At 40.1% G+C, this 23654-nt stretch overlaps 1 protein-coding gene across 8 annotated transcripts in view; it reads left to right on the top strand.

The window, feature by feature from the left end:
* Positions 1–23654, top strand: part of ppp1r9a (protein phosphatase 1, regulatory subunit 9A) — a 284663-nt gene that overhangs the window by 160477 nt on the left and 100532 nt on the right. For all 8 annotated transcript variants that reach the window (XM_048557978.2, XM_048557949.2, XM_048557927.2 and 5 more), the window contains 4 exons: positions 7063–7218; positions 15147–15200; positions 20051–20280; positions 20367–20463. In XM_048557978.2, coding sequence (XP_048413935.2) covers positions 7063–7218; positions 15147–15200; positions 20051–20280; positions 20367–20463 — 537 coding nt within the window. The remainder of the gene's footprint in view (positions 1–7062; positions 7219–15146; positions 15201–20050; positions 20281–20366; positions 20464–23654) is intronic.

The following is a 23654-nucleotide window of genomic DNA, read 5'->3' as shown; positions in this document are numbered from 1 at the left end:
ACGCTCTCCGGGCTCAGGAAACCGTCCGTGCTGCCTTCCGGGTGGCATCCCCCCGTCAGGGGTGCGGAGGCAGGAGGGTCCGGCTCTGGGTCAGGCTGGGGACGCACTGTTTCCTCCTTCCCGCCTGGAAGTTCTGGGGGGCCCTCCAGTGCCCCAGCAGCACTTGACTGGGTGTCGGAGGGAGCCTCAGGACGCCTCCCGTCACCTGGAAGCGGGGTGCTGCTTTCCTTCTCCCTCGAGATCTTTAACTTCTGCTTCGGGCGGGCCCTCTCCGAATCCCCCTCGTCAGAGGAGCTCTTATAGCCCCCCTGTAGCTACTTCTTTCCGCCTGATGGTTGCGGTTCCTGGGCCCGTCGACGCACCTTCCTCCTCGCTTTCCGGACCGTCGTCCACTCCCCTGGGTCTCCTGTCGCTGCCTCCATCGACTCCGGGTTGTTGGGGGAGAGCGGAGCCTGCAGGGGCGCTTTGCTGGCCTCGGGCCCATCCAGCGGGGCTGGGCCCTCCTGCACGACCTGGCCCTCCTGCACATTAGTGGGGTCCTTGCTGGGCCCTGGTGCTTTCCTCTCCTCCGGGGGTGCTGGCCCCACATTGCCCCTGCCGGCAACCTGGGCGTAGGTGGTCCCCTGCTGCGGGCATGCCCTATCGAGGTGGCCCGCTTCCCCGCAAAGGTTGCAGCTTTTCTCTTGTGGGCAATCCTTTGCAAGGTGTCCCTCCTCCCTGCAGTTCCACCAGATGGTGGCTTTGCAGTCGGCCACCATGTGACCTGACCTACCACAGGCATGACAGACTTTAGGTTGCCCTGCATTGGTCAGGTAGCCCTTGCTCCCGCCAATCGCGAAGCTGGATAGTGGGTGTACGACATTCCCGTCCGCACCCATCCTCAGCGTCACCTTGACCTGCCTCTTACTAGTCCAGATGCCAAAGGGGTCCATGATGTCAGTTAGGTCCCCTTCCACCTTCTCGTACCTTCCAAGGAAGGTCAGGACATTAACTGCTGGCACATGCGGGTGGTACATGTGTACAGTCACCATACGGCTCCTCTGTGCTGGCATCACAAACAGCAGGACAGCGGTCAATACAGAGAGTGGGCCCTCACCTCCTTTCTCCTTGAAAACCTCCAGGAAGCGCTCACAAAGCTTGGCACTCCTGAAGGTCACATCGTAAAAACCTCCTCCGGGGAAATCCTGCAGGCAGTAAATGTCCGCAGCAGCGAACCCGCAACAGTCCACCAGGACCCTCTTCACGAAGAAGGTGCGGTCCACAGGTGCACCTTCATCCACCTTCTTTACGGAAACTCGGATGGTGTTCCGGACCCCCTGACCTGGGGCACGAGCACTTGCCGCAACCATCGTTGCAGGTTGGCTGCCCCCCTGAACCAGCGTTAGGCCGAAGCCAGCATTAAGATCCACCGGTTGCAAGGGTGCACAGCCAACCAACGTCCTCCTTTCACCTCCAAGACAGCACTCTCCTCCTCTCGGTCCACAAGAGAGTGGGCCTTTATTTTGTTCCAGATGTAAGCTGGTTCACTGAGCTGGAAGGTTTGTTCCCAGATGTTTTGTCACCATTCTAGGTAACATCAACAGTGAGCCTCCGACAAAGCGCTGGTGTTATGTCCCGCTTTCTATTTATCTGTTTAGGTCTCCTTCGGTTGGTGATGTCATTTCCTGTGGTGATGTCATTTCCTGTTATTTTTCTCAGGGGATGGTAGATTGATTTGGAGCCAATGTGTTTGTTGATGGAGTTCCGGTTGGAATGCCATGCTTCTAGGAATTCTCGTGCGTGTCTCTGTTTGGCTTGTCCTAGGATGGATGTGTTGTCCCAATCAAAGTGGTGTCCTTCCTCATGTGTATGTAAGGATACGAGTGATAGTGGTTCATGTTGTTAACCTTCCAGCTCTGCGAGCAAACTCACATCCAGAACCTCAACCTGAGCTACAAATCTTCTCGAAACTCGCTAGATTCATGTGTGTGTGGACGTGTGTATATGTATGGAAGAGTGAGTGTGTGTATGCATGAAGGAGGAAGAGGGAGACTGTGTGCGAGACAGTGTGTGTGAATGAGGGAGAGAGAGAGAGACACACGCGTGTGTACACACACATTTCCAAAACTGAATAGAGATGAGTAAGTTGTATCAGAGATAATGGAAACTGCAGATGCTGGAGAATCCAAGATAACGAAGTGTGGAGCTGCATGAACACAGCAGGCCAAGCAGCATCTTAGGAGCACAAAAGCTGACGTTTTGAGCCTAGACCCTTGTAAAGACCATTTATATAGAGTTAATGTTATAAAATTCAACCGCATGATTTTTGGTGTTGAAAAATGAACAGAATGTTTGAGACATCTCCTACTTTTTCTAGGCAAAGCCCAAACATTTAGGAACCAAGGTGCAATATCTGCAATCACATAAGGCGCCACAGTTCATCACTTGAGTAAATGTTATTGTTATCATATTCCATTTGGTGCCTACTTACCAAATCAAGCAGGAAGGTTTTCGAGTGATTTAGAATTCAGGTAACTGTAAATCACAGAACTGATCAGATTAGAGTAATAAAGAATGCAGATGCAAACACTATGCAAGAACAATGTTCCAGACCAAGCTTTAAATTATTTTAATTTAATTTAGCCCATATCTTGGGCACTCAATCATCAATAGGAGTGCTCATGGGAAGAGGGGAGTAGACTGAGCTCTTGCCTTTTGGACTCCTATAAATGCCTATTCAGTACAATTTTCCTGTATTGAAGCTTATGTCAAGAGCTAGAAGCTATCAGCCTGACTTTCCTATCTGACTATCATTCCTTGCCCTTTCTCCAAACAGCATTGTTTATATTTGTTCATGAGAGGTGGGTGTCACTGGCTATGTAAGCATTTAGTGCCTGTTTGTAACTGCTCTGAAGAAGGTGAGGATGAGCTGTCTTCTTGAACTGCTGCGGTCCTTGGGGGCATAGTGTGATCCATAGCACTGTTAGGATGGGAGCTCCATGACTTTGACCCAGTGACAGTGATGGAACAGTGATATAGTTACAAATTCGGATGGTGTGTGGCCTGGAGGGGAACTTTCAGGTTGTGATCCTATGTACATCTAAAGCTTTTTGTCTGACTAAGCGTTAGAGGTCGTGGGTTTGGAAGGTGGATTTCGAGGAACTTTGATGAGTTAGTGCAGTGCATCTTGTTGGTACATATGTCTGCTATTTTGTATCATTGGTGATGGGAGTGAACGTTCAAGCAAGTTGAAAAAATTTGTTCATGCAGTTTTAATTGCTGTTTGTTGACATTACATAAGGTAAATGCTGACCCAATAATCGTCTGGTGTGGATGCTGCTTCCACTTCGAACTTGTTTGTTGTAACTGATTTTAAAGTTGTGTCAGCTACATTGTGTTTTTGTTGAAAGTGAGCCTTCAAAAAATTTTTTTGTGTCAAAGTCAATCTTAACTTTATCTTTTTACTGAAAACATTGGTCTCAAAAATCTAACTCCAGCACAAATACATTTAATAGATTTGATGTTCCTCAAGTACCATGCCCCGACTGAGCACTGTACTCCAAATGTGATGTTGCAGAATTGCTGACTACTGTAGATAGATGATGTGTGTGTAGCTTTGTCCTACTCAATTTAGAACTGGTCATAGTCTACTTCTTTAAGTTTTACCAGTTTAACAGAAATGCTAATATTTGTAAATTGTATCAAGTTCCCAAAACCTCTCAAATAAAAGCAAAATGTTACAGATGCTGGAGATCTGAAACAAAATCAGAAAGTGCCAAAGAAACATATCACAACTGACAACATGTGGAGAGAGAAAAGCAGAGTTAACATTTTGAGTCTCATGACTTCTTCAGAACTGAAATATAACTCAAAATGTTAATTCTTTTTCTCTCCACAGGTGCTGCCAGACCTGCTGGATTTCTCTAACACTTTCTGTATTTATCCCAGAAACTTCTACTGAGATCAAGATTTCTGGAAAGAGCTCCCAACCTCTGGGAATAACTGCAGAATTTTTCAATGCAAAGGCATTTAGGTATTGTCATCCATGAGTCACAATTAGTTAGTAAGCAGGTAGAGCTCTTTTTCAAAAAAGCTATCGTTTATTATGAAATGATTTGAACATAAAATGAACAATGTTATGCTTCAGTTATGCAGGGTCAGTTGACATCTTGAATATTATGTGTAGTTCTCATCACGTTAAGGAAGGATATAAATGAATTTGAGGGGGGTCCGAAAATGTTAGCTAGATTAGTACTGGAATGAGTAGGCTGGCTGATGAGGATAGGATGAACAGACTGGGCTTGTTTCCATGTTTTTTGGAAGTCTAATGGTTAGACCATAAAACATATGAACAGAAATTATGTCATTCGTCTCTGCCATTACTGATAAGTTTCTCAACCACATTCTCCTGCCTTCTACCTGTAACCTTTAATCCCCTTAACAATCAAGGACTTATCTATATCAGTCTTAAATATACTCAATGACCTGGCCTCCACAGCCTTTGACAATGAATACTATAGATTCACCACCTCGCTGACCGAAGAAGTTTCTCCTCATTTCCGTTCTAAAGGATCTTCCCTATACTCTAAGGCTGTGCCCTCAGGTCCTAGTCTCTCCTGCCAATGGAAACATCCTCCCAACGGTCCACACTATCCAGATCTTTCAGCATTCTGTAAGTTTCAGTTAGATCCCCCCTCATCCTTCCAAACTCCATCCAATATCGACGCAGAGTCCTCAAATATTCTTCATATGTTAAGTTTTTTATTTCTGGGATCATTCTCGTGAACCTCTTCTGGACCTGCTCCAGGGCCAGTACATCCTTCGGAGATATGGAGCCCAGAATTGCCCACAATATTCTAAATTTGGTCTGACCAGAGCCTTATAAAGCCTCAGAGATACATCCCTGCTTTTATATTGTAGTTCTCTGAAAATAAACACAAACGTTGCATTTGCCTTCCTAAGTACCGACTCAACCTACAGGTTGACCTTAAGAGAATCTTGGACGAGGAATCCCAAGTCTCTTTGCAGTTCAGATTTCTGAATTTTCTCCCTGTTTAGAAAATAATTTTGGCCTCTTTTCTTCCTACAAAAGTACATAACCTTATATTTTCCCATGTTGTATTCCATCTGCCACTTCTTTGCCCTCTCCTAACCTATCGAAGTCCTTCTGCAGCCTCCCCACCTCAATACTACCTGTCCCTTCAACTGTCTTTGTATCATCTGCAAACTTAATCAGAATGCCCTCAGTTCATTCAACTAGATCATTAACGTGTAAAATGAAAAGTTGTGCCCCAACACTGACCCCTGCAGATTTCCACTAGTCACCGGCTGTCATCCTAAGAAGGAGCCTTTTATCCACACTATCTGCTTTCTGCCAGACAGCCAATCTTGTAGCCATGCTAGTATCTTGCCTCTAACGCCATGGGCTCTTGTCTTACTCAGCAGGCTCCTGTTTGGCACCTTGTCAAAGGCCTCTGGAAGTCCAAGTAAATAACATCCACTTGCTCTCCTTGGTCTAACCTGCTTGTTGACTTATAAACAGGTTCTAACAGATTCGTCAAGCGAGACCTCCCCTCGATGAAACTGTGTTGACGTTTCCCTATTTTACAATGCATTTCCAAGTATTCATCCAAGAAATCTCAAACTTCACAATGGACTCCAAAATCTTACCAATGACTGAGGACAGGCTAATTAGCCTGTAATTTCCCATCTTTTGCCTCACTCCCTTCTTGAACAGAGTGTTACATTAGTGATTTTCCAGTCCTCTGGCCCTCTCCCTGACTCCAGTGATACCTGCAAGATCACCACTAATGCCTCTACTGTCTCTTTAGCTATGTCATTCAAAATTTTGGAGTGCAGACTGTCTGGTCCAGGTGATTTATACACCTTCAGACCTTTTAGTTCTTACAGCACCTTTTCCTTGGTGTGATGCTCGCCTCTGCCCTCTGACTCTCTTGAACTTTCGAGAATTTGCTCATGTCTTCCACTATGAAGACTGACACAAAGCACTTATTCAGTTCTTCTGCCATTTCTTTGTTCCCCGTTACTACTAGATTGATGACTTGATTGATATGCGTAAGATCCTTGATAGACTTGACAGGATGAATATGGCAAAAATGTTTCATCTTGAGGGACATTCTAAAACTCGGATATTTTGCTCCAAAGTTAGGGGTCAGTCTTTCAGAACAGAGAATGTTTTGCAGAGTTTCAAACTCTCCCTCAGAAAACATCAGAGACAGGATCACAATTTTTTTTTAAGATGGGCGTAGATTGATTCTTGGAGAATTGAGAGTTATTCTTTATGAAGGAGAAGAAAGAACAATCCCTTGGAGGAATAGTGTTTTTCTGGAATGTCCTTAAGAGAAAAGATATAGTTTTTTTTCAGGTAAACTGCTGAATTCCTAATTAAAATGATGTTGGTGAATCACAGAAGAAAAAGTAGTGATTGAAATTCCATTGTGTAAAAATGAAATCTTCCACAGACTATTTTTGCAAATTCAATTAATGAATATATGAAATAAAAATACCTTGCTTTAAAGGCACGTTGTGTAAGCAGATTTGAGCTTCGTGAAACTAATAAGGAATATTCTGTTCTTATCAGGCCTTAGATACTTATTATTCTGTAAATTTTCAAAACTAATGTTTTGCATTGCTTTTTTTAAACATTTGTGAAAAGATACATGTTATAATGTACGGTTAATGTTTGGTGAGTCTATTTCGTGTACAAATCTATTTCAGTTATAACTAATTAAGTGGTAACAGCTAGAAGGAGGGTGCAGCATTTATTCAATGCCATCTTTCCAATACAATTTGCCAGAATTGTGTTGTAGTTGTAATATTGTAGTATTCTCTATTTTCTTTTTTGAAGTATTAGTAAGGCCTAAAATTAAAATACTAAATTTCATATTAAGACTATGTATTGTACACTAAAATAATCTTTAATTGTTATGCACACTGAGACACGAATCTGAACAAATGTGTATTTTGTTTCCATTCTAAAGCCTGTATTTTATAAACGCTGCAAGAATTTTATAAATGTTAACTTGAGTGTTCATATTTGCAAAAATATAATTTGATGTTAAGACAGGGGAATATGCCACTGATGAGGAGGATGACGAATTGGGTGCAGTTCTCACTGGTGGTGAAATGGCGATTGAAGTGTTTGACCTGCCTGAAACCGATGATATGCTTTCTCCTACAGAGGTGGATGCCAGCAAGATTGCTCACAAATTCAAAGAGGTAACCAGGAATATGTTTGTATTGCCAGCCAGTCAAAAAGTACTCAAACATGAAGGAAATTAACAAAGTAGAATGAAATGAAAACTTTCAATGTAGTTAGTTTAATGAATAAACATGAATGTTCTTCAAAAGTATTTTTAAAATAATTTCATCAGAGGCTTGTTCTGTACAACTCCTCTGGTTGTATGTACATGCAGAATATAATCAATTTTGTCTAATAGTAAAGGATTGAGTATCAACAAACATATATTTTGAGTCGCACATTAGAAAGAAACATACATAAATGTATATTATGCCCTTGGTTGTATTTTCTGTCCTTCTTAAGTATTAATTATAAGGACTAGTACCATCTATGTGTTGTTTTGCAAGAAATTATTTGTACTTTATATCACCTGTGAAGTGTTAGTTTGTATCTCAGTAACCGGAGAGCACTATATAGTAATAATGCATTATCTTTTACCTTTTGCTGTTTAAAAATTATTCTGAAAAAATGCATATTTGCCTGGAAAAGCATTTTGTTTGTATAACCATAAGCTGTGATTGTGCTTTGGAATTTGCCTAAAATGTCTCTGGGTTGCCCTCCCAAAATTATGTTTAATATGTAAAAAAGCACAAATACAGATAGCTCCAGTGTTGGATTCTCAGCCCTTATGCTTCCTGAACAAACACTGAATCCTTCAAGTGGAGTTCCTAATTGACTGTCTAAACAGGACTGTAATTATTGAGAAGTGCCATGTGTTTCACGTGAATTTAGGCATCACAAAAGTCAATCACACCAGGTTAGTTAGAGCTTATTGCTGCGGATTTGTTATCTTATACACATATATCACAGATTGGGTAAAGTTGTTTAGCTTAAGACATGGAATGATGTCAGTCTCGAAGTTATTTTAAATTTATTTCAACTAAACAGTTTGGCCTTTCAGTTTATATCTTGTAAAAATCAAAGAAAAATAAGCTTTGCAGTCTACTTCTTTGCGAGTACTTTGTTTCCACTTTCAATCGCTCTATAAAAGATGGGGTGGAATTTTATACACTTTGTTGTTGAAAGATTTCCTATTAAAGAGCCCACAACATAGGCAACATGAAATCACCAGCACTTTGTTGCTGCAGTCTCAAAAATCCAAATGAACTGAGAAGAGACCCGAGAAGACTGTTTCCTGGATGTCTCTCAGGTTGGAAATTTTGCTATTGAATCTGAGAACCTGCAATGAGCTAAGATCTCCCAGAAATGTGAGCAAGAGGATAACTTCTCCAAGTAAGGTGATGTGGGTGGCATTGGAACAGGGTGTGACCAGTAGGCTGGGTCTCAAAACTGCAGACAGAACAGCAAGAGAATTCAGGACTACAGGAGTGTGTTGACAGATGAATAACATGATGCTTTCTGGTATCAGATTACAGTCACCACAGCACTATCCTGCAGAATACTCCTCAGAACAATTCACTTTGCAGCTCCACTTATTCTGTTTGCAGTCATATTGCATTCTCCATCTGAAGTGCCAACATTCCTGCTATTCCCCCTACTTTTTTTTTCTTCCTTGCACCCAGGCCTCGGGCATCTTCTCCAATTCTTGTTCTTAAATCCTGTTTGTATAAATCATTATGAACATATGCATCTCTCAGCTTTCTCTCAAGGGGTCACACATTTTGACAAGAGGCAGAAACCTGGGCGTGAGCTTGTTCTGAAGAATAGCACTCCAAAGATGGCTGTCCAATTCGCCATTGGCATTGCATTTTCCTGTGCTCCACTGGGAATGACATCCTGTTCCCAGGAACTGTAGATGTTAACAGCAGCCTGTCATGACAACCAGAGTCTCCTAAAGTATTAGTGCTTGGATTTAAAGAAAATCTTCGATCATTACGTGTCATTCTGCCATTAGAAATGATATATCAAGCAATCTGGGCTGTATTAAGGGTTATGTTGGAATAAGATCATCAGACAAACCCGCATGTGATTTATTTGCATATGCTAGAAGCTACATTTATGAATATTCTCCATCCTGTTTTATGTAGGCAGAAAAAAATTTGTGGATACTTTGCACCTTTTTCAAGAAAAGGGGCCGTGGAAATAGCTGAATTGCTACATTCCCATGGCAATACCATGACCAATCCGAAACTGCCTGTCTGGTGTTAGAATTCACATTGATGTTTGTTGCAGTTCCTTGTCAATGGCCAACCAATCAGCATTTTCTTCTCATTCTGTATAAAATGGTGTCTCTTTTTTTTTCCCAAGTCTTTTTCTTGTGTTCTAGTTCTGACAAATGCAAGATGGAAGGCTTCAAATCCTAGTCTCCTTTTAACAATATTTAAATTTTGCACTACCACGCATTTATTCATGTTCCAGATTTCATCACTGGAACTGGATAACTATTGCAGTAACATGACCAATCTCATTACTCCTGTCTTGCCGCCTCCTTCTCAGTTATGTTAAGAGTTCTATGCACCCATTGTTGTTTGTTTTGGAGGGGGTAGGTATTGTCTCTTTCCAACTGCACCTTGGTACAGGCATCTTTTCCCCATGGAGAGCCATGCAGATGAGAAGTATTTGTTGCTACTGGGTTTTGCTGCTGCTGTTTCTGTGCTTGAGGCAGTATACTTGTTTCTGTTTTTTCACACCTAGAAAGAAGGGTACAGTTCTATAAGTTTCACCAGTGTCATGTCTGAACAAGTGATTAAAAATACATATAAGGTGGCAGCAGGTAAGTTCAGTTCGAGATGAAGTCTGAGACAGCTAAACTTCTTTCCCAGGATTTGGCAATCAGCTGTCAAATAGAGATAGCATTATCTATGAGAAGATGTACCTTGACAACAGCCACATACCTGAATATGGCTGAGCACTGAAATTTTACTAATCAAAAGCTGCTCCATTTGTCAGTTTCCCTAAACAGGCACTTGTCACTGTGCATTGCCTCATTGACCCTGCTGAATTTCTGACAGGTTAAGAAACAGGGGCCCTAGTTAGGAAGTCTAGAATTGGGGGTCAAGGCAGTTGTTAGTTGGCTTCATAATTATCTTAATTACTTTTCCAACAGATCCAAGGAGCTTTAGTTGATCCTGTTCAATTCCACCATGCAGAAATCCAGAACAGTATGGAATGATTTTGGAATCCCAATCCAATTTAGAGATTTAATTCCATCCTTGAAGACAGACACCTGCCTCCTCTTTCTTGGGAAATCCCCCCTCTCCCCAGTGGACTTAGTTCCTTACTTCAAACTTGGCATCGGTTGAAATAAATATTTTGGTTGTATCTTTGCCATCAGTTAACTCAAATTCTTCGATGTGAGTTTGCTCGCTGAGCTGGAAGGTTAATGACCCACTATCACTAGTATCCTTACATACAGATGAGGAAGGACACCAGTTTGATTGGGACAACACATCCATCCTAGGACAAGCCAAACAGACACACACGAGAATTCCTAGAAGCATGGCATTCCAACCGGAACTCCATCAACAAACACATTGATTTGGAGCCAATCTACCATCCTCTGAGAAAAAGAACCGGAAATGACATCACCAACCCAAGGGAAACTAAACAGATAAATCGAAAGCAGGACATAACACCAGTGCTTCATCGAAGGCTCACTGATGATGTTACCTAGAATGGTGACGAAACGTCTGAAAACTAACCTTCCAGCTCAGCGAGCAAACTCACATCCAGAACCTCAACCTGAGCTACAAATCTTCTCAAATTCTTGGTCTACCAAATATTTTCTCACAAGTAAACCTTTTGAACTGGGCGCACATATTTTTTAAAAGTAGCAGTAAAAATGTGTATAATCTGTCAACATTCCCAAGTGAATTTCAAAATGGCTCCAGGCATTCAATGATGTAATTAAACCAAATTCAGATGTGCATGTTAGGAACCTGTACACTGCTGTGTATAAAGTTAGTTCATCTTCTCTGTTTAAGTTCATTTATTTTATGAGAGCACGTGCACATTTCTTCTGAGGTTAGATTGTTCACTTTTAGACTTCATCTGTCTCTTCAGCAGATGCAATTCACTAAACCTAGGACCCGTGTAATTGATTAACATCGTTGAGTGTATATATATTGTTGCAATCAGGTGAGGTGTATTGGATTGGTTTTCATCTTTTCCCATTGTGCTTGTAGCAGGGTTTTGAATTTTAAGTGAAGGCTGGATCGCCAGTTCACTGTGTAGTTGACTATGTGCCATTTGTGAGAATTAGGAAAAGACAGAATTCCTAGGTTAAACACGAGTTTAGATTTATTGCTAAAACCCATCCAAGGAAAATAATCAGTGTTAAAAGTGTACAAACAGGTCCTACTCCCAGTAATATGAGCAAATACACATTCCCCTGGCAAAAAATGAAAGTATGAGATGTTAAATTTGACCAAACAAGATATGGATTAACCACCTTAATTTAGTTAAAGCCTGCTGGTTACATCTGGGTACTTCAGTTCTCAGAATCAATTGCTTTGCAATAGGTGCTGAAAGTTCCCCTTCTCTTGGAAGCACTCCTGTTGGATTTAAATCTCCTAAAAAATTCTTTGTGCTAGAGGTTTTTTGGCTGCTTTTCCAGCCACAAGAAGCCTTATGAGGGAGGCTCAGAAGAGTGTAATCACCTCTGCTGTTCTGTACTAAAAGCTGCAATCTCAAATCCAGCTAGGTTGCCTGACAATCCTCCAACATGGTCAATAGCAGGTCAAAGAAATCAGGTGTGATTTTTAAAAGGAACATGGTCAGCCCATGTCTTGACATTAATCTTAGTTACTGTTTTTTTGAGCTCAGGTAATTCATTTTTATTGCCTCATCCATTAATTCCTGAATGAGCCATCAGCCACCATGGTGAGATGTGAAGGGTGCCATTGTCTTTTTTTGGATCTTTGTAAACTTTGTGTTTCCATGGGACAGAATGGAACATCACAGATGCAAATTAACAGCTATTTAAAATGTGTGTCCTTTGTTTACAAAAAGTATCCTTTCAAAAAAAATTCTATGAATATGTATGAAATTAAATCCTAATACTTAATATAAGCACGTCCTTGTGATAATTGTCAACGAGGAACCTGTTGTAACAATTGAAGGGTCATCCATTATACTAACTAACTGATGGTGTGATTGTCTTTGATGCTGCAATTCATTCATAACTTCATGTATCTGAGGCTTTTGTTTTTAGTTAATCGTGTTGCTTGTATTTGTAATATTTTGATCACATCTTCGAAGTGATGAGCTACAAAGCATTATGTACCCCAGACTGTTGATTACTGAAAGCAGCTATTTACCCTTAATGGTAAAGCTTTTTAAATTACTTTGACTTGAAGGTAGATAATTTCTTTGCTTAGAAATTTCCTACCTGTGCAGGTTGTTTTGACACTACCAGTATTCTGGCTGTCATGAATTTGAAAATTACCACATATATTTTGTTTAGTTAAATTTTCTGCTAAATTTGAATGTTTGCTCCATACCTTTTTATTCTGAGAGAAAACCTCTGCACACCCTGATATACAAATATCATTTATAACAATGTCTTGTTATCAGCTGGCATAGCCAGACATTTGTTCACAAGATCAAGATATTCCGTATAATTCTTTCAGTAGGAGGTACCTGAACTAGTTTCACACAAGGGCTACTCCTAGGTTCCAAAAAGAATTGGATGTAATTTAAAAACTGTTCCCAGCATGACTGCTTATGTTCAACTACAAAAAACCATGCAGTTTCAGCAGAACTGAGATTAATTTTTTCCTTGAATCAAAGTGCCTTTTAAAATGGTCTTTCATTCTTTGTGGGGGACTGTGATTGTGTACAAGATGATATCAGAAGTAAGACCATAGACCATACGGCATAGGAGTGGAAGTAAGACCATTTGGCCCATCAGGTCCACTCTGCCAATTAAATCATGGCTGATGGACATTTCAACACCACTTCCCTGCACTCTCCATGTAGCCCTTGATTCCTTCTGAGATCAAGAATTCGTCGATCTCTGCCTTGAAGGCGTCCAACGTCCTGGTCTCCACTGCACTCTGTGGCAATGAATTCCTCAAGCCCACCACTCTCTGGCTGAAGAAATGTCGTCTCATTTCAGTTTTAAATTTACCCCCTCTAATTTTAAGGCTGTGCCCACGGGTCCTAGTCTCCCCGCCTAACGAAAACAACTTCCTAGCGTCCACCCCTTCTAAAACATACATTATCTTGTAAGTTTCTATTAGTTCTCCCCTCAACCTTCTAAACTCTAATGAGTGCAATCCCAGGACCCTTAGCCATTCATCATACGTTAAACAAAGAAACAAAGAAACCTACAGCACAGGAACAGGCCCTTCGGCCCTCCAAGCCTGCGCCGATCAAGATCCTACCATTTCAGGGATCATCTGTGTCAAACCTGCCGTTCCAGGGATCATCCATGTGAAGTTAGGATTATTCACCTTTTATTTATAGTTGTAAACATTCGTCAAAGAGTAGTACACTCAACTAGCTGTAATGATTAGCTTCTGCTGTTTGCAATAATATTAACTATGGATTTTCTCAGTTGTACTCATCTGTTTGGCTAATAGGCCTTCGTATATCTGCAGGCTTCGACATGGCTTCATGTATTAATGCTGTAAATTATTAACATTCAGATTAGTTTAGATTAGATTAGATTCCCTACAGTGTGGAAACAGGCCCTTCGGCCCAACAAGCCCACACCGCCCCTTGCAGCATCCCACCCAGACCCATCCCCCTATAACCGACACACCCTGAACACTACGGGCAATTTAGCATGGCCAATCCACCTAACCTGCACATCTTTGGACTGCGGGAGGAAACCGGAGCACCTGGAGGAACCCCACGCAGACACAGGGAGAATGTGCAAACTCTGCACAGACAGTCACCCGAGGTTGGAATTGAACCTGGGTCCCTGGCACTGTGAGGCTGCAGTGCCAACCACTGAGCCATTTTGTTTCAGAAATATTGAATTTACTATGTTTAACAAATTGGATGAGACTCTATTTTAGTAATTGTAGTTTACATTTTGGCATTAGCAGAGCTCTTTATCACTTGGCCAGTAATTCAAAGTTAGTGTCGGGACATTCAACCAAAAATATAGCAAATAAGAATCTGTTTTAATTCAAGATGATACTTAAATTGTACTTTTGTAATCAGTCCCTGCTAATTTTTCTCTTGAAGTAGTTATTCAGTTCCTATGCGAAAATGATTATTACACCTACTTTTGTCAATAATGTTAATTATTAAGTAAGTCCTAATAATAAAATAGTTTCCATCACAAGGTAACAGACTTAAAATGTTTTATCGCTGAAAGCCAAACTGATAGTTTGCTTTCAGTTGTATTACTGAATGTGAAAGTACCTTCCTAAGGGATATGGTATGGAAAAGTCACACTGGCTTTTGATTGGAAAATTCCTCAAATTGTTAGATACCACTCTAGTTTTTTCATTCTATTGCATGATTTTATCCATGGTATTTGGAGTATAGCCTTTAGTGAAGAATGATGACTTCTACATCTAAAGGTGAGCTTTATTTTTGTTTTTAAGTTTTAACGTGCTGTTTTATAATTTGACTTGCTTCATTGTAGAATGGTTTTACGAAATGATGTGTGTGATTTCGTATACAGTGTAGATACCTGCTTTTAGTATAGTGAGAGTAAACATATTGATTACAATTGGGACTGTTCAAGTTTATTGGAGAACAACATTACAATCTGGAAAATACCTGACCTCACTATACTGCATTATTAATTTTGTCTTTCCCATTGCTATCCATGCTCCAAATTTAACTCATATCTTTCGAAGAAAATGCATGAGAAGAAAGAAAACATTAGTAATGGTGTGGCTTTGATGGAGATTGTTGTTGTGAGGTAGAATATACTGCATACGGCAGTATGAGAATGACATTAACTGTTAAAAAAGTTTTTTCATATCAGTAACTGTTTATATATTTCGCAGAACTCCCTGACCCTTTTTTTAAATTCATCTAGCTACAGATTAAGCATTCTGTTACTGAAGCTGAAATTCAGAAATTGAAAACTAAGGTAAGGAGCTGTATTTTTTTTTGTTTTAGGATACACTGGGTGTTAAATACTACATTGTTATTCAGTTTGGTTTCCACAATAAGCATGTAATTAAATAATTTGTTATGTTCAGTATTTTACTTTGGAAAGGGCTTTGAAAGGTGATTACAAACCATCAGTTCTAATATTGTTACAAAGCAGCATTATTTTGTTGAGATAGCAAGAACTGCAGATGCTGGAATCAGAGCTAACAAAGTGTGGACCTGGAGGAACACAGCAGGCTAGGCAGCATCAGAGGAACAGGAAAGCTGATGTTTCGGGTTGGGACCCGTCTTCAGAAAAAGATTTTTTTGTTGCAAGATTATGAACCATCTATGAAGTGTTCACATTTGACAAACACAAGAAAAATGTTTCCTTTTGAGATTCTCATTTTGATTTTTTAAAAATTTGATCTTTCATGATTTTTCTTTGTATGAGTGCCCTCATGGGAGGGGCTGTTTCTTCGACTTTGCCTGTTAATTTCATAAAACTTAGTTATCTAAATTAAAATTGATCAATCCTCTGTGTAATTAGATTTTTTTTGTTTTTGGTCTTTGTAGCTGATTATATTATTCAAAGTGGGCCTTTCTCCATCTGTATATTCTATGCTGATTGCAACATTGGGCTTAGAAATCTGATTTGTGGATGCAGCATTGTCTAAGAAACTAAAGGCCTCAAGGTCATCCAAAAATTGGGGTTAATTTGAATATGTGCCTTCATCTATCCATCCACTTCTGCTGTGATGGAGAGTGTGAGAGACTCGGCGTCATGTCTAGTTGTGTAGTTGTGGTTGGACTAATTCTTCTTGTTTGGCAGCATTAGTTGCCTACTGGTTCCTGATCATAGTTACTCTGTCAAAACAAATCTGTCAAGTCTTTTTGGATTATATAGTGGTCTCCAACTTTGCCATCATCGTTCTGCTTTCAAATGATTTTGCTTGCCTGTAGGATCATAATTGCAAAGTGAGTTTTTCTATTAATGCATCCTCTCACACTTGAACCCATTTAATAGATTCTGAACTTAACTTGTCTATCACATCTGTCTCTGAATTTAAACAATATTCATTGATGCTGCATACTCACTCTCCCTACCAACACAATGTGTTTCAGGCTGTAACCATAACTCCCTTGCATCGTTCTGTCTCTATTCTTGTTTAAGATAATGAATATTTGCTCCCAAGTAAATGCTGCATAACAAGGCATGTGTAATTTGAGGCTTTTAAGACATTTTGTTCATTTTAATTTCCTAATCAAAACCACTATTGTAGCAGATTTTTAAAATACATGCAGTAATACATACATGTACACATATTAAAACACATGTATATGTAAGATTTATTCCAAACAAATGGTCATTTGATATTGTAGGAATTAACTATTGTTGAATTGAAGAAGCATTTTGTTGAAGATCTTCTTTTCGCACTCATCAGGATATTTCACAAGTATCAATGAAGGGAAAAATATTGTTATCTGAAGTTTACAAGAAGATTTGTAGCTGAGGTCATAGACATGCCCGCCGAGCCAGTGGGTTTGGATTCAAATGTTTCATCACCCTGCGAGGGAGCATCAAAAGTGCGCCTCCGGTGAAGCGTCAGTGCTCTGTCCCACTTGTTATTTATGTGCCTTGGTTTGCTGGTGTGGTTGGTATTACTTCCAATTTTGTTTCTCAGAGGTATGTACACAGGGTCTAATTCAATGTGTTTGTTGATGGAATTCCAGTGTCTCTGTTTGTGTAATTGTGGATGTATTGTCCCCGTCGAATTTGTGTCCTTTGTTGTCCATGTGTAGTGAGACAGTGGGAATTGACCATGTCTCTTGGTGGCTAGTTGGTGGTAATACAGTTATACAAGCACCAAATAGCCTCCAACAGACACACACAATTCTCACTACACATGGACAATGAGGGTCACAAATTTGACTGGGACAACACATCCATAATCACACAAGCCAATCAGAGACAGCCCAGGGAGTTCCAACCAGAACTCCATCAACAAGCACATTGAATTTGATCCTGTGTACAAATCACTGATAAATAGAACCGGAAGTTGTACCAACTGCCCCAGCGATGCAAGGCCTATAAATAACAAGCAGGACAGAACACCACCGCTTTACCAGATGTGCACTGATGGTATTGATGATGATGTTATCTCGCAGGTTGACAAAATGTTTGCATCCAAACGCACTGGCTCGGCGAGCATGTCTACAACCTCAAAATTTTTATCTGTATACAAGGAGAATGCTGATCGGTTATCAAGTAGATTCTCATTGGTAAAAGTGTTACCATAGAGATTTCATCAGTTAATTATGACTGACAGCTAACCACCATGCCTTGTTTGAGCATTAAACCAGGTAGGTTGACTTGGATCAGTTAAAGCAGTGCCCTAAAAGAACCAGAAAATGGCGGTCACCTAATACCTTGAGTTGAATCAGGTATAGTTGTGGTTTCAAACATAGCAAACATGTTGTCATATTGGAAGTATGCAAATGTTTGGAGGTTAGACGTTATTCAATTGAAGACGTGTTTCTCATGGAACCGAGCAAAGATGTTTGCAAAAGCTGTCTCTAGCTGGATTCTATGGCAGTATAAACTGTTGGGACATATGTGATGTTAAAATCAAACTCAAATGCATGCGTTCCTGAGTTCATAAGTGAATGAGTACTAATTCACACAATGATTGCTTGTGCAGATTTCCATGATATGATGCTGCAGTTCGAATGTCTATGGCTTACTTGATTGGTACATTGGTGAATAGGCTAGCGATGTGAAATGAGCACTCCATTACCATACAACACTTTTCACTGTATTTTGCAATAAAATACATGTGACAATAAATAAAACAAATCAGATCAAATATTAATGATGTGCAAATCTGTGTGGCCTTCATAAATATGAAGAAACCCTTCAATGTGTACGTGGAAAATGTGCTTAGAATTTTTTGTAGCTATTCGTTCAACTAGTTAGCTAGTTCGTTATCATGGATAAGATAGTGTAAAGGGATATCAATTTTACATGTTTAACAGCCCAGGATAGAATCAGCTGTAAGGACTCACTGTATGACCCATGTTAGCTGGCAACATGTTGCTCTTTTAAAGGTTCAGCAAGTGCTTTTAGCTTCCTGAAAGTTGTACAAGCATGCTCAGCGGCTGGCCCAATTTATGTGAATTTAGAACTATCTTTAAAAATTGCGTGCAGTGATACACTTGTTAAGGATGACTATTCCGGTCCTTTTCTCAAATTTCTCATGTGATAGAGTATAAATGTTGATTTCCATTTTAGGTTGGTATTTCTTGTGAATTGACCTGATGAGTGCAAGACAAAAAGGTTTGAAGAAAGTGTATTTTGTTCTGCAATTCCGAATAATGTTTCGGTTTTCTAAAACCCAATTGACAGACACATTTGACAGCAAGTTTACAAAGTAAAGAAAATGGCAGGGTCTAGCTTCATTCATCAAATCAGCTGTGACATCTGATACTCCTTAAAGTTGTCAAATCTCAAGGCTATCACTCCAGACTCAGCCATTACTTGCATTTTTACAATCATAGAATTTTGCAGCATAGAAGGAGGCCATTTGACCCCTTTCGTCTGTACTGGCTCCCAAAAGAGCTGCCTAGCTGGTCCCATTCTCCAGCTCCATCTCCGTAGCCCTTTAAATTAATCATTTTCAAATATATATTCAACCATCTTTTGAAGCCTCTGCCTCCACCACCCTCCCAGGCAGTGCATTACAAATCCTAACAACTCTGAGTAAAGAAAGTTCTCTGCTTCTAACTCTGAGCTATGTTGCTGGCAATGTTGAAATTGTGACGCCCTAGTTACTGACTTACCAGCTAGTGGAAACTGAATGTCCTTCTTTACCCTCTTAAAATTGTTCATAATTTTGAACACCTCAATAAGATTACTTCTTAATCTTCACTGCTCCAGGATCACCACTTTATCTACTCTGCATGTTTATTTTTCTCCCTCCTTTTCCCACCATTTTATTCCTTCTAGACTGTTCACTGCTAACCTTAAATAAGGAGCAAAACTCGAACAGGCTAGGCTTGTATCCACTGCTGTTTAGAAGACTAAGAAGTGAACTGACTGAACGTAAAATCCTGAAGGGTTTTGACAAGGCAGATGTGGAGAGAATATTATCTCATGTGGGAGAATCTAGAAATAAGGTTTACAGTTTAAAAATCAATGCTCACTGACGTAAAGCAGGGATTAGGTGAAACATTTTCAAACAATCATGAATGTTTGGAGCTGTCTTCTGGAAAAGGTGTTGAAAGCAGAGTCCTTTTATTATTTTTAAGGTAGAGTAAGTAGATTCTTAAGTAAAGAGTTGAAATGTTACCCGGGATGGGGGGGGGGGGGGGGATTTGTATTACAATCAGATCAGCGCTGATCTTACTGAATGGCTCGAGAGGTTGAATGGTCTAATTCTGATTTCTATATTCATATTTATGCCTGTATGAAATCTTAAATCTTTCTCTCTCAATTGACGTGGTCTGACCTGAATAATTTCTGCACTCTATTTTATTTCACTATTCTAATTGTTTCATAAACAATCTGGTACCCTTCATCTTTTCTTCAGTATCTTTGGTTCCTTACAACTTGCCCCAATTAAAGTACCTGAGACTGGAGGATGAGCTGTTGACCTGCACATAGCTCTGTATCAATGCTGCTTCAGCTTCATTCAATATCTGTACTTAAGTTAAAACTGTCCAATTAGAACTGATAGAGTATATATTTTATAAATTTGATGTAAAATTAAAGTTGATGAATTACGTTCGTAAGTTCTACCTTTTTATAAGTTCTCCTTTCGGATAACATCATTTGTTTGTGTTTTCCAGCTCCAGTTAGCAGAGAATGAGAAGGTTCAGTGGGAAATGGAGAAAACACAACTCCAGCAGAGCATTGAAGAGAACAAAGAAAGGATGTTAAAATTAGAGAGCTACTGGATTGAGGCACAGTCCTTGTGTCATACGGTCAATGAACATTTAAAAGAGACCCAAAGCCAATACCAGGCTTTAGAGAAGAAATATAATAAAGCCAAGAAACTTATTAAAGATTACCAGCAGAAGTAAGAAATTTATTTTTTAAAAATATAGCTTTAGGAACTGAAGATGATTTACTGAACCTGAAAACTCTCTGGAAACTTTTTTTCAGGGAAATAGAATTTGTTAAGCATCAAGATGCTGAAAGAAAGAAATTTGAAGAAGTTGAAAAGCTACATGCAGCAGAAGTTCAGAAACTTCAGAGCAGGGTAAGAGATGCTGCAGGATTATTCTCTTAAACTGACAACTTTTCAAAATCCTAGAAATAATTCAAAGAAATCCAATTTTTGCAGTAAATTTTGCATCATGCCTTTCATTTTTAATCATAAATCTTACAACATTTATAAGTATTCACTAAATTTTGTTTTGTATTATGGAATCTGTAAGCCCTAAATTTCTCTTACATACCTCAGGAAAATTTGTGTTTTAAGTTCAAAAGACAGAAAGTGGAAGCTGAGATTTTTGAAGTTGTTGACTTAATCCCCTTCTACTTTATAGGCATTTTTGAGCTTCTGTAAGAGAAGCAACATGTCTGTGCAAACAACCTTGTAGAAATAATAAATACTTGGAAATCAAATAGGGGAAATCTAAAGGTCCTCCTATTCCATCTTCCTATTGGAAGTTGGGCATCTATTCCGAATGATTCAGGAGGAAAGCTTTTGTTATAGCTCTTGCACCAGGGCTCCCTCCAATTGGAGGTTCTTATAGCAAGCAACAAGGCCAGAGTGTAAAAACCAAAAGAACTTTGGATGCTGTAAATGGGACAAAACCAAAGTTGCTGGAAAAACTCAGCAGGTCTGGCAGCATTTGTGAAGGAAAAAACAGAGTTTACGACCTCAAAGGAAGGGTCACCAGACTCAAAACAATAAGGCCAAAGTGTAAGTGGAATCTTTCCTCCATGGATCCCCAGGACTAGAAACCCCCTGCATAGCACTTAGAAGATCCAAAAGCTGGAAGCTGTTGCCACTGTTACCACACTAAGGGTTGCAGATGCAAGATTTTCCTTCTCTGTTTCTGGTGAAAGTCCCTGGCAGAAACGCTGTACTGGAGGACTTATGAATGATAAAGTACAAGTCTATATCCAGCTGAGTATTTTGGGTATTTGTGACACATGAGTGCATGGAATAACAAGAAGGCTTGACAGTAGTAAATTTTTTTTTTTCTCCTTTTCTGGCTTATGCTTTTCACTTATGATTGCAAATATCCACCCTCTGGTCAATTGACCCAATGCCCATTTCTAAAGGTAATGAAAAAATGTTAATTAATATGTAACATCCCTCCAGTATTTTGCAATTGACAACATCTTTTTACTTTTTTCTGTTTTAATCTTTATTAATTGCTTACAATAACGTCTTTGTTGACTGTGTATAAATAATCATTATTCTTTCACATCTGGCATATAGTGGTACGGTCCTCATTACTCTTCTTTCATAATAACTAAGATGTTATGGGCCTAGCTGATTTAAAACTAGACGAGCCATTTCCTGTAATGAAACCTGGCTTGCTAGACCATATATTTAATTTTGTTGTTGGTTAATATGGTTGTTTGTCATTGAAACAACTTCAAGTGGGGCTGTAGATGTTCTTTGACAACAGAACATAAATTCATTACAAAGAAAAGCACATATGTGGAGGACATTTGGAATGATCTTAATTCAAGCATCAAAACAGAATTTAAAAAATCACAAAGAACTGCGGATACTGGAAATCAAAATCAAAAACAAAAACAGAAGTTGCTGGGAAAACTCAGCAGGCCTGGCAGCATTTGTGTAGAGAAAGCAGAGTTAATGTTTTGGGTCCAGTGACCCTTCTTCAGAATTGATTGGGATAAGGACAGGGAAGGAGATGCACAGACCCTAAAATTATTGAATTCGACATTGAGTCCCAAATTCTGCAGGGTTCTCAAGTGGAAAATGAAATGCTGCTCTTCCAGCTTGTACGAAGATTTGCTGGAGCACTGCAACAAGTCCAAGACAGAGATGTCGGCCAGGTGGCAGGGTTGTGTGTTGAATGGCAGGCAACAGGAAGCTCAGGGTCATTTTGCAAACAGATCATTGGTGTTTTGCAAAGTGATTGCCCAGTCTTTGTAGACTAGTGTAGGCGACATTGTGAGCAGCAAATATGGTAGACAACATTGAGTGGAGTGCAGGTCAATCACTCCCTGATCTGGAAATTGTGTCTGAGTTCTTAGATAGTGAGGAAGGAAGAAGTAAATGGGTAGGTGTTACACCTTCTGCAATTGCATGGGAAGGTGCTGTGGACGTATTGGGAGTGGAGGAGGAGTAGACCAAGATGTCCCACAGGGACATTTCTGATGTAGGGTCTAGGCCTGAAACGTCAGCTTTTGTGCTTCTAAGATGCTGCTTGGCCGGCTGTGTTCATCCAGCCCCACGCTTTATTACTTTGGATTCTCCAGCATCTGCAGTTCCCATTATCTCTGTCCCACAGGGAGCAGTCTCTGTGGAAGGCTGACATGGAAGGGGAGGGGAGTATGTCGTGGAATCACATAGCTAATGGTCCTTTGGATGCGGATGCTGTTGAGGTAAGTGAGGACTGGGGACCCTATCACCATTGTGGGAGGGAAGAGAAGGGATGAAGTCCAAAGTGGGGGAGATGGGTCAGATGCAACTGAGGGTCCTGTTAACCATGGTGGTGGGAAATTTTGGTTGAAGAAGAAGGTGGACATTTCAAGGCATTTTGGAGGTCCTCTTCCATAAGTTGGCTTCATCAGAACAGCTGCGATGGAGACTGAGAAACTGGAAGAATGGAATAGAATCTTTATAGGAAGCACAGCGTGATGATGTGTAGCGAAGATAACCATGGGAGTCAGTGGGTATGTAGTGGATATTGGTGGCTAGCCTATCCCCAGAAATGGAAACTGATTTCAAAGGAGGGAGGAGTCAGAGATAGACCAGGTGAAGGTAAGAGCAAGGTGGAAATTGGAAGCAAAATAGATAAACTTTTCCAATTTCAGATGAGAGAAGAAAGCACCACCGATGATGTCATTGATGTACCATGTTTCAACAAAGTTTCAACTTGTTTACCAATACTATCTGTTACAGACTGAATCTCACAGAAGTACCTTTCCTATAAAACCTGCGTTTTAAATCTTAACTACTTTGCCCAGTTTCTTTTTCTAGAACTGTGGAGAGAATTTTATGATTCCTTTGCTTGTCAGCTAACATGATGTGTCTGTGGTTCTTATGCCCTAAACTTGCTAAATTTTCTGGTTGAAGGTTATGCTCCCTGTAAGCTACGCCATGCACCCAAAAACAAAGGAGACAAAACTGCAGAAAATACTCTCATATGATTTCCCCAATCCCTGTGCAATTTTTTTGTCTTTATTCATTGTTGGGATGAGGGTGTCACTAGCTAGGCCGCATTTGTTGCCCATCCCTAA

The sequence above is a fragment of the Stegostoma tigrinum genome, chromosome 2 (assembly GCF_030684315.1).
Source record: "Stegostoma tigrinum isolate sSteTig4 chromosome 2, sSteTig4.hap1, whole genome shotgun sequence".
In the NCBI taxonomy this organism is placed as follows: domain Eukaryota; kingdom Metazoa; phylum Chordata; class Chondrichthyes; order Orectolobiformes; family Stegostomatidae; genus Stegostoma; species Stegostoma tigrinum.
This window is presented reverse-complemented; position numbering and strand designations above follow the sequence as displayed.